Source organism: Marmota marmota, unplaced genomic scaffold (genome assembly GCF_001458135.2).
Source record: "Marmota marmota marmota unplaced genomic scaffold, marMar, whole genome shotgun sequence".
In the NCBI taxonomy this organism is placed as follows: domain Eukaryota; kingdom Metazoa; phylum Chordata; class Mammalia; order Rodentia; family Sciuridae; genus Marmota; species Marmota marmota.
In genome coordinates, this window is record NW_026000037.1 from 21,353,428 (window position 1) to 21,364,359 (window position 10,932).

Consider the following 10,932-nt stretch of genomic DNA (forward strand, 5'->3'; position numbering starts at 1 on the left):
AAACCACTCCCTCTGGCATTTTGCCAGGCACCATCCAGACTTGTTTATGAACTCTAACATTCCCCTGGCAAAATGCCAGGTGTTATTTTGACTTGTTTACAGACTCTAACAAGAAAGTACAGAAAATTACATGTCAGAAGAAAACAAAACTGCTCATGACCCCTGTCCACCAACCAAAAGCCACCACCTAACATTTTAAGTGTGTTTCCTTTTATTCCTTTGTCTGAGATTTTGGGGGGAATATTTAGCATCATTGTTGCTCACAGGGCCCGATTCCTTTCACTTAACATATCATATCACAAGTTTTTCTTCCTGTCATTAAGAATTCACATTTCATTTAAGTGACTGCATCATCATATTCTAACGGGGAAGTGTATCATATTTTACATAACCAATTCCCGAATGTAGGACATTTAGATTGTTCTGTTTCCCATTTTAAGCCACATTGCAAAACACTTTTCTGAGCGTGGGTTTTTGTTTCTGTTCCAGATTACTTCTCTAAGATTACTAGAAGTGGATATTTTGATTCTCAGGATGATACATTTGCCACACAGGGTACCAGAACATTGAAAATGCCCAATTTTGAGAACCTCCCTTTAACCAAGGTCATACCAACCTAATTGGCAGTGATAATAACAAATATCCAAATAGCCAAACCTATGTCAGGCCCCATACTAGGTACTTACCACATACCAACTCAACACACCTACACCACAGTGCCACCATATTTCATGGGTGAAGTGACAGATACTAGAAAGGCCCAAATCACTTTCCAAGATGGTCCAGGTGCCAGGTACAAGCTGAGCCACCATTTGCTGCTTGTCTGCTCTGTGCCTGGCAATTGTGCTAACCTCCCAAGTGTACAGGCTAGGCCACCAGCTCCTGCGTGACAGGTGGAGGCTGTGGGAGGAACCTGTGCCTTTCTGTATATCTTCCTTCTCCTCAAGAAGGTTTCTGAATGCAAACAGTATTCCCAGGGCTCCCTTCACTCCAGCCACCTGTGCTTCCGTGAAACATTTCCCCACTGTGTCATCAGAGCCCATCTATCCTTAAATTAATCAGCAGTAGTAATTTTTACTTCCATTGGTCTCAAGAATCTGCTTCATTGCCAAAGAACAAGCCTGTTCTTCAACTTCGGTCTCATGAGCCATTGTTTAGAAAACTGTGTGCATCTACCAGAGCCTGAGACAAGAGTCCCATCTCCCCACGTCCATCACCCATCCTGGCTGCAGGTAGGGAAACAGGCAGAGGTGACCGATTCTCAGAGTATTTACTTCTCAGGTTTCCAGCTATATTAGCTGGTCCTGGGAAAAAAGGGAGAAACTAGCTCAGTGCTGTGGCTGAGGTGGCTGTGACTGTGACTCTTTGTTTGCATGGGTAAGAAGGTATCAGCCCCCCAGTTGTGTTTCCTGAAGGCAGATATCACCATCTCACAAAGGGGTGGAATGTAATAAACTGTGCCTTTGAACTGTGTCAGGGGGTCAGTGTATTTTCATAGATATGAGCTCAGTAGCTCTCAACGTAAGGCATTCAGACAAGCAATATCCACAGCACTGGGGAATATGTTAGAAATGCAGGTTCTCAGGCCTACCCCAGACCTACAGATTACTCAGAATCTTGGTGGGGCGAGGGGCAGCCATCTGGAACCTAATAAGTCCTCCAGATGATTCTAATGTGCTCAAATTTGAGGCCCAGTGCCTTAGCTCCTCAGCCCCCACAATAACCTTTTTAGGCCAGGGTTTTGCTAACTGTTTCATGGATGAGAAGAGGGGACTCCAGAAAGTGAGATAACCTACCCGAGATGTTACTGACCCCATAGGCAAAAAATCCTACTTCTTGATGAGAGAAGTAGGATAAGGTGCCATTCAAGGAGACTGACTCATAAGAGCATTTTATTCCTTCTCAGGGCCTTTGCACCAATTTTCACTGAGTGCTACCATTTGCTCAATCTCCTGTTGATCTTTGCAAGAGAAATGTGGTGTGTTTTCTCTCCCTTGAGGACTCACATGTATTGAACATGAGATCTGTGCAAGGCATGACATGCATGTCTACCCAGAGGGTTGGGCATTTCTTTATCCTGAAGATCGGAGGTCAGACCTAGTCCACAGTTCTCCAGATGAGAGTCCATGTCCTGGAGGGGTGGATGACTCCCATCACCTCCATCTATGACCGTGAGGGGATCCAGGACATCTCTACAGAGGAAGAGGACACCTCTGCTCAGACCTTCCAGGCTCTTGACATGTTGCAGAGAAGAATTTAATGAGGTGTCAGGTTTTAGCAAAGAGGAAGAGCTTTATTAGAAAGTCAAAGTTGAAGATACCTAATATAGTTAGCCTATATTGCAGGTTTCTTAAAATACATCTCCCTTTGTTTCATCTTACATGAAATTGCATTGTGTAGGATAACAGTGCACTTAAGCTTTAATCAAAGTAAGGCCATTTTTATAGAGGAGTGAATTTTCACTAATTCTAAGATCTGCAGATTTCTCAGAAATTTGAGGATGTCAGACCTGGAGGATAAAAGAGGAGATCATGAGGGTTTTACATTTACAACTATAGTCTCTTTTTTCTTCCTTTCCTTTTGTTCCCTTTCTACCTATCTTTATTTCTTCTATCCTACTTCACATGCATGGAGACAAAAAGACACAAACCAGTAACAAAACAGCTCGTGTTAAGGTTCTGTCCTCTTGGAGAGGTGCTGAAGCAAGTTCAAGGAGAACGTAGAGGGAAGAGGAGTGAGTGTTTGAAGACATAAATCAACTGTCAACCATTTTAAGGGTAGACTTTTCTCTTCCTTCAAAGAGAAGAATCTGAGCTCCTTCAGTTGCAGGTTGATATCTACCACCCCATCCCCCATCCCAAGCAGCAGGATGTTGACTAAGCCCCAGGCAGCTTCCCATTCACTGGGGATCCTCCCCTGGAGGAAGCCTGGCTGGAATCTCCTCCCTCTCTTCCTGTTTTAAATTTGATTTTCCTAGAAATCCAAGTCAGGGTGTGTTTGTCACAGATGGGGTGGACAATGTTTCCCCTTTCCTTCACTCTTCTGCCAAAAGAGAGGATATTTACTACCTCCTTAATAAATCACAAAATCCACCCAATCCAAAGTTGACAGGTTACCCCCCTCCCTAGAGGAGGACCCCCATGTGAAGAGTGCTGACTTAATTTTGCTCAGTTAGCACTTTTATAAGGTTTCTTGCTGATTTCCCTTGGTATCACCATCCTGGACTAAGGAAAGGGTGATTCCATTTTTATTTTCTGGCCAAAGCATTCTTCCTTCTACTTATATCCTGTAACTCAACTAAGATAGATTGGGCATGGTGTTTAAAATAAGGCTGCTTGGAGCCCAGCCTCTGACATGGTGACCAGTCATCACAGTAGTTGGATCCTTATTGAAGAAGACCATCCTCCTCCACCCAGAAGCCCCACCTGTTTGGAAAAGGTATAATGGCAGCTACACCCCCCAAAAAAACCCAACATGGCACCTAAGGAGCTTCTCTTCCTGCCTCTCCCTTTCCTGCTGGCACCAAAAACCCCCACCGGTGCCAATTTCAAATCTCGCTGGCAGGAAACCTTAGCCCCAATAAGAACTAATTTTGTGGGCTCCGGAACTGACATCTGGAGGAGCTTACCAATAAACGAGTGACCCGTCATTTACCTAAGCCCTGCCATCTCTCCTTAGATCTATATATGCCCACAGCCTTTTGTAATAAAGTGGAACTCTCCCCGGCGAAGTGTCTTGCGTGGAGGAATTCTTCCACCACCCATCACTCCACCACCCATAGCCCTTCCATCCGGGTCCCTCTCTCACCACCGTACCTCTTCCCTCTGGTGGTAATATAGAAACAACCCTTTGCAAGAAGAGTTGTTTCCTAGACGCCATATTTAAATGTTTGTTCCCCAAATTCCATGTGTTGGAAAGTTAATCCCCAGAGCCAACAGGGTCAGACCAGTTAATGGTATTTGGAGGTGGAACATTTGGAAGGCGAATAGGTCATAAAGGCCTGTCCTCATTAGTAAAGTGATCCATTCATTGATTAACTGATTGGTGGATCACTGAGGGACTGGAATTGTTATAAAACTGAGCCTTCTCTAGAACCCTTGCTCTGTCTCACCCTGTGGTGTCCTCTGCCATGTTATGATCAGCAAGAAGGCCTTCACCATGTGCCAGCACCATGCTGTTGGACTTTCCAGCCTCTAGAACCCTGAGCTAAATAAGTCTCTTATTTTTCATAAATTACACAAACTATCATATTCAGTTATAGGCATGAAAACAGACTCAAACACCAATGTTGCATCATCTGAAAGCAGAAGAGAAGGGAGGTTCATGGTAGCATCAGATGAGCATGACTTTCCTTCCCAGGGCCAGTGTCAGACCCCACTCTCCATCAACATCTGAGAAACACCCCTGGCCCCCGTGGATCCAGCTGCGACTGAGTCCTGTACCTCGATAGCTGCCAACTAAAGCAGAGAGCACCTCCTGCATTGCATGTGTGTGCCCTGCTGCCTCCCAGGAAGGGTACCTTTAACCAGACCAGGTGCAGGTAACCCTGTTGAGGATGTGTGGCGTCAGCAGGGGTTTGGCTGCAGCCAATGGCAGATTCCATGGGGGAGAAAAATGACCATCCTCAGCTTCACAAAGATGTGGAGAGTAAAGGGTGCAGTTTAGTTGATTCTGGTTCCTTGGAAGGAATTCAGCTTTGTTTCTTAATTGGTACATTGTAGTTATACACATAAATGTGGTTCACAGTGACATAGTTGTACATGCATAGAACATAATTTGGTAGACTTCATTCCCCAGTACCAGCTTTCCCTCCCCCCACCTTCTTCTGATCCACTTCCTCTACTCTGCTGAGCCATTTCCTCTCCTCTTCATTTTCATGAGATCCCCTTTTTATTCATTTTTTTTTCTCTAGTTTCCACATATGAAAGAAAACATGCAACCCTTAACTTTCTGAGTCTGGCTTATTTCACGTAGCTTGATATTCTCCAGTTCCATCCATTTAGCAGCAAAGGACATAATTTCATTCTTAATTATGGCTGAGTAATTCCCATTGTGTGTGTGTGTGTGTGTGTGTGTATATTTCTTTATCCATTCATCTATTAAGGGCACCTAGGCTGGTGTGCTGCTGTAACTAGGGGTATGCACATATCACTATAGTATGCTGATTTTAATTATTTTGCATTAATAATGAGGAATGGTATATCCAGATCATATAGTATTTCCATTCCTACTCTTTTAAGGAATTACCATATTGATTTCCATAGCAGTTGTACTAATTTGCAGTTCCACCAACAATGTGTAAAGTGAGGAATCACACTTTCAAATATTTACCAATTGTCATTCAGTGCCAAGCACCCAGCCTGATGTTGGACATAGAACTCTGGGCAGGACAAATACGGTGTCTGGACTTGTGGAGCTTACTGTCTGGTAGAAATGTTGCAATCTTAAGGAGAGCCATGGATGAAAAATGCAGAACGTTTTGGGTCTTTACAAAAAAAAAAAAAAAAATTGGCCCTCTCACAACTGAGAATCATGGGATAGGAGTGCTGAAAGTGCACTGGTATCTAAACAGATAAATTTGGGTACAGGTCTTAAACACAAGCCACAAAATGAACCCCACTTGAATTAGGTCAAATGCCTCCTCTGGAAACCAGCTTGCCAAGGCTCTGCCCTGGGCAGTGCCCTGCAGGGATACACCCTGACTTCACACTGCCTGGGCACGGACTGACTGCCTCCTGATTCTCATGGTAATGACAAATGATCCAGAGAAAACATAACCCCTTTCTGGGACTCAGTTTCCTAATCCGTAAAATGGGAATGATAATAACTCCTACCAAATGGGACTGTTGTGGGACGGAGTTAAAATGTGTTAAATGCCGGCACATGGTAAGCAGTTGCTAATTTCTCTTTAAAAAGAATAAAAAGTCCCTTCTAACCCTGGCAGCGTTATACTGAGTGAAATAAGAAGGCTGGTCTTCACCTGGAAAATTCCTCAGGACGATTCTGGGTATTTGAGCTTCCATAAACATTCATACGGATGATCTATGCATGTACCATAAGCAAGGTGCTGTTCTTTCTTACTGCCAGTGAGGTGCTGGGTGATTAATAAAGGTCTAGGATGCCAGCCTCTGCACCCCCATTCACTCATGTGGACATCCCTTTATTTATACCCTCAGTGAATATTTATTGAGTACCTACTATGAGCTAGGTACTGAATCTCAGGCTTTACTTGTCCCAGTTGGATCCCAGAATCTAGCATCACGGTGAACTTGCTACTTCTTAAGTCTTGAAAACTGAGCTATCCTCCCTGCCTGGTCTAGTCTGCCCAGCCTCCAGTGGGTGTCCACTGTGTCTCTTTATCACCTTGATACATGGTTTTATTGTCCTCCCCACTTCTGAGCTCTGTGCTGGCACCAGACCCCTTAGCCTGGCTCTCCTTCCTCTTGCTCTGGGCCTTCAGCTAAGGAAACAGTTTCTTCCTCACTCACTGTCCCCCCTGACACCACCAGTCAGTTTCTTATCAGAAAGAAGCATCTGGCACTTGCCCTGGGGAGAATGACCTCATAGCTCTATAATTGAAGTGATTATCTGAGTGGAAATGGCTATTAGAAAGCATCCTTCCCTGTTTTAATATGCATAGCTGTTGTAATGGGAACATGGGATTTCCGTGTTAACACTGGTATTTCTGTGGTCTAATAAATCCTTCTTCTCACTCATCTCCCAGAGGAGAGGAAGCATTCTATGCAGTATCTTGAGGTACTGCGAAGTTCCCTCTCTCCCTGGGATCCTCACCCTCTGACTAGATCAGTGAACTACAGAAAAACAGTCAGTAACTTAGTGCCACAGGGCAGCCCTTCCCCCAGGAGAGTTGATGCAGAAACCTAGGGAGAGGTCTCAGTGAGAGGCTTGTTAAAGAAAGAAAGAGAAAGTAGACCTCAAAGACAAGAGGAACAGTGAACTCAGGGACAGTCACTGGGTGATCTGCATGACCACAGGCTCATCACATCTCTGAGCCTCAGTGTTCTACATGTAAAGTGTGCTGATTAACACCACGGAGTTAACAGGATTGCGTGAAGAACACAGGAGAGAGTAGATGATGGCAGCTAAGCCAACACCTGGTCTGTATGGACACACCACCAATGGCCAGTGTTCAACACAGTCTTGCACACCATATACACACCACGGATGGCAACTGAGCTTCTACCAGGTACAGGTGCTCGCCTTGGTGCTGAGATACAGCAGGGGGCTTGGACCATCCTTGTGTGACCTGATGATTTGCAAGTGTTTTCCAGCCTGATCAATGAACAAGCCGAGCCTGGGTCTAGGTCTCTACACCCTGGACAGAGGTCTGTGCACCCAGCATGCCATTCCAGGTCCATTCACAGAGCTGCTCACAGCGGTGCAGAGGGTACAGCCTGGGGCTGAGGTGCTGCTGTGTACAAAGAGCCTTCTTCCTCTCTCACCTCAGTTCTTATCTTTGTCCACAGAGCTTGATCCAGGGACGGCCTATGCCACAATGGACATTGCCATCATTGCAGGTTAGTAACTTGCCAGGGACCCTTTTGGAAACCAGGAAAGATCCAGGGGAGAACTGGACTGAGGATTTGAGAAGTGGGAGGGATGGTCAGTGCTTTTCCTCCTTCAGTGTGTATAAGAAATGCCTAGCATGGGGCCTGGTGCACTAGGCAAGGTGGGGGGGGTGGTGGCGTGCTGGGCACACATGTCAAGATGAACCTCCTGTCCAGGCTATTGACCCAGAGAGACTTGGGCTAAAGAGGAAGCAGCTTGGGCAGAACAGGGTTGGGGCTTGTGGACTGATAGGGGCTGACTCTACCTCACCCCATCTCCCTGATTCTGGGTCTGACCCTTACCTCACCTCGGGTTGAACCCTGGGCAGCTGGCTCCTCGCTGGTCACACCTGTCACCCCAAACTGCATTTCAGGAACAACCAGATTTGGAAGGTGACACGTGTTCTGTTCTCTTCCTTAAGACCCACGCTGCTCACACTTATTAATAGCTCAGGAAACCTCTACGATTAAAAGAAAAAGAAGCAGGAGGAAGCCATCAAAGACACCTGTTCAATTTTACTTAACATACAATTCTCCCATTTATTGTGCCCTGAGCCCTTCTTTTTCCTAGACAACATTATTAAGAATAGACACAAGTGTCCCCCTGAAGACAGTAGGAAGTTTTGGAAATTCTTCCATAAAGATGGGACTTGGGAAGTTTTAGCTGCCTCATAGCCCGCAACAGCCCTTCCCCCAAGACCTTCCAGATAAACCTGCATTCTAAGATAAAGGCTTTTCTGTAGCTTCCAATCAAATGCCCAATTTGAAATACCCTCCACGAGAGTGCTGCCATTCAGCCGTTTCTTAGATTCACCTCTTAACCCCTCACCCCATCACTCCCCAGGCCCAGAGTGATTTGACCCCTCTTGACCTACTTCATGCCTTATTTCCCTGCATCCCCAAGTCCCACGAATCCTAGGCATTGACTATGGCATGGCATCATCTACATGGCCAAATCCAGTTCCTCTTGCCAGATTCAGCATGTCCTTACTCCCAAGAGTTAATGGCATGGGCTGGGGTGAGAGGCAGCTTTCTAAAGCACACCTCCCACCACCTCTTTATCCCTAGGCACAGTTAATAGCCCTTGTATTGTTTTTCTCCCTGTCAAGTGTGCAGAGAGCAGCCAACTCTTTCCAGATTTCCAGGATTTTCCTGACTGTACCACAGAAAGTCCCATTCTCCAGGAAACACCTCAGTTGGGATTGTCTAAAGAGATAAAAATTCTGCATCACACGAACCCCTCTACTTAAGCGAACCCACATACTTGCACTATGCAAATGGCTTGTTTTGTAATAATTCTCTTATAGACCTGTCTCCTCAGTAGACAATGAGCATGTCCCAGCGGGAATCAATTCTGGGATACTTCTGTAGCTAAGGAACACAGTAAAGGGGACCCCAAGGGTGGGGAGAAGGGAGAGGGGATTCTGAAAGACTTATTCCAGGCAGGAAGAAGCACAGGATGGAAGTCACCAGCCCGGGGTTGTGGCTAGTTAAGCAACATATTTGTCCTGCTGGCACAACCCCTGTGGGTCCTAACCTTCTGTTCCAGGTCCTAGAGCACCTGCTCCACATTGACCCCTGCATTTCCTCCCTCCTGCAGCTGTGATCACTGCTGTGGCCTTAGTCCTGGTCTGCCTCCTCCTCGTCATGCTTCGCTACCTGTACCGGCACAAGGGCACATACCACACCAATGAGGCCAAGGGCACAGAGTTTGCTGAGAGCGCAGATGCAGCCCTGCAGAGCGACCCCGCCCTCCAAGATGCCAATGACAACAGCAGGAAAGAGTACTTTATCTGAAGGACATCAGACCTCATCTCCCTGAATGTCTCCTCCAACTTCAGGAGAACAAATGCATCTACCACTTACCACCATCACTGTTCCACAGGTCACCTGGCTCTTCCCAGGATTCATACCTACGAACATGTGGTGGCTCCCCAGGGAGGAAAGGGGGAGGACGCAGGCTGAGAGAGACCTCTCCCAGGGATGCAGGGACATAGCAGCCACCCTAGTAGGCCAGCTTTTGCTGTGGCAGGAAGAGAGCAAATCTGGACACACAGGTCTCCCTGGGAAATTCAGGATGTCATCTTATCAATGTGAAAGTCCTTCAGGGTGTGAGTGTGGTAGATGGGCCTGGGAGCTGGGGACCCAAGGAAGTGAGACATCAATACACTGACTGGAGATAATGGCATCAAATGTCAGTCCTTGACATTTGGGTTGGGGGGAACAGCAGGTGCCAGAGCTAAAAGGCACCTTTGTCTCCCATTGATCCAGCTCAAAACAATTGGAAATAAATTTGAAATGTAATCAAGCATTCAGAGTCAAACAGCACTACTGAAATTGTCTGGGGAATGACAAACACCCAGTGCTTGCTTTTTCCTGATGTGATTTTGTGTTCTCTGACAGAGACAGTGTGCATGGGGCTGGGACTATCCAGCCTGGCAAGAGAGGTGGGAGGAAGAGTGATCTGCATCTTTCTCCCACACCAGCACCAACTGCATGAAACAAACGTAAGGGCTAAATATCCCTCTGGAGATAGATTGTTACAAGTGGTCAGGGCACTGGCTGAAGTATAGATATTCTGATGCACAGTATGGAGGCAATATAGACCTGTTCCAACAGTTGTGAGTGAAGCCCATCCTCCCATAATCACACTGAAGATGGCACTCAGTGGTTGGAATATAGACTGCAGAGGTCCACTCCCTGAGTTGAAGTCCCAGCTCCCCTTTACTGCTTTTGAGACCTTGGTCCACTTCAAGTGGAAATATTGTTAATAATGCACCTCTGTGACCCGATTCACGGCATTGAGGGCAGCAACAGATGTGTCAAGTACTCGACATTCACTGTGTTCCATTATCACTATTATAGTGGATAGTGTGCATATGTTTATTAATGAAAATTCCTTATTGCATCACTTCTAAACTCCTCCTGAGGAGGAAATATTGTTTAAAAAGAGTAACTGAGAAAATGAACTCATTAATCATCCCTTTTGTAAGATTCCCAACAACTCAAATCACTAAGACAACAGCAGCTCCAAGATTAAAGACTGCACCCTGGGGTGCCAGGGTCTGCCAGGAGTCCCTTCCGTTTATTGAGGCTACATCATCTCCACCTGAGTCAGCAGAACAGTTCTCCTCATCTCCCTAGAAGGATGATGGGGATCCAAGCTCAGCTGGGAATGGCCATCAGCCATTCCCAGAGCTGGTAGCCCTGGCAATGACATAGGAGAGAGAAGCACAGAGAAACTGTTGGTGGCAGGAGCCTGGTCAGATGCAAAACCTTTCCCTGGGCGTCCCCAGTTCCCTGGCCCTCTGCTTTCTCAGGTAGTAGGTTTGACTCCCGTAGCCACCCTTTGTTTGAGAAGGAT

At 46.2% G+C, this 10,932-nt stretch overlaps 1 protein-coding gene across 1 annotated transcript in view; it reads left to right on the top strand.

Annotated features, from left to right (window-relative positions):
• Gypc (glycophorin C (Gerbich blood group)) overlaps positions 1 to 9,876 on the top strand; it is a 33,681-nt gene extending 23,805 nt beyond the window's left edge. Inside the window, exons 2-3 of the mRNA XM_015479066.2 lie at positions 7,488 to 7,538; positions 9,169 to 9,876. Coding sequence (XP_015334552.1) covers positions 7,488 to 7,538; positions 9,169 to 9,365 — 248 coding nt within the window. The 3' untranslated portion in view covers positions 9,366 to 9,876. The remainder of the gene's footprint in view (positions 1 to 7,487; positions 7,539 to 9,168) is intronic.
• The last annotated feature ends 1,056 nt before the right edge of the window (positions 9,877 to 10,932 follow it).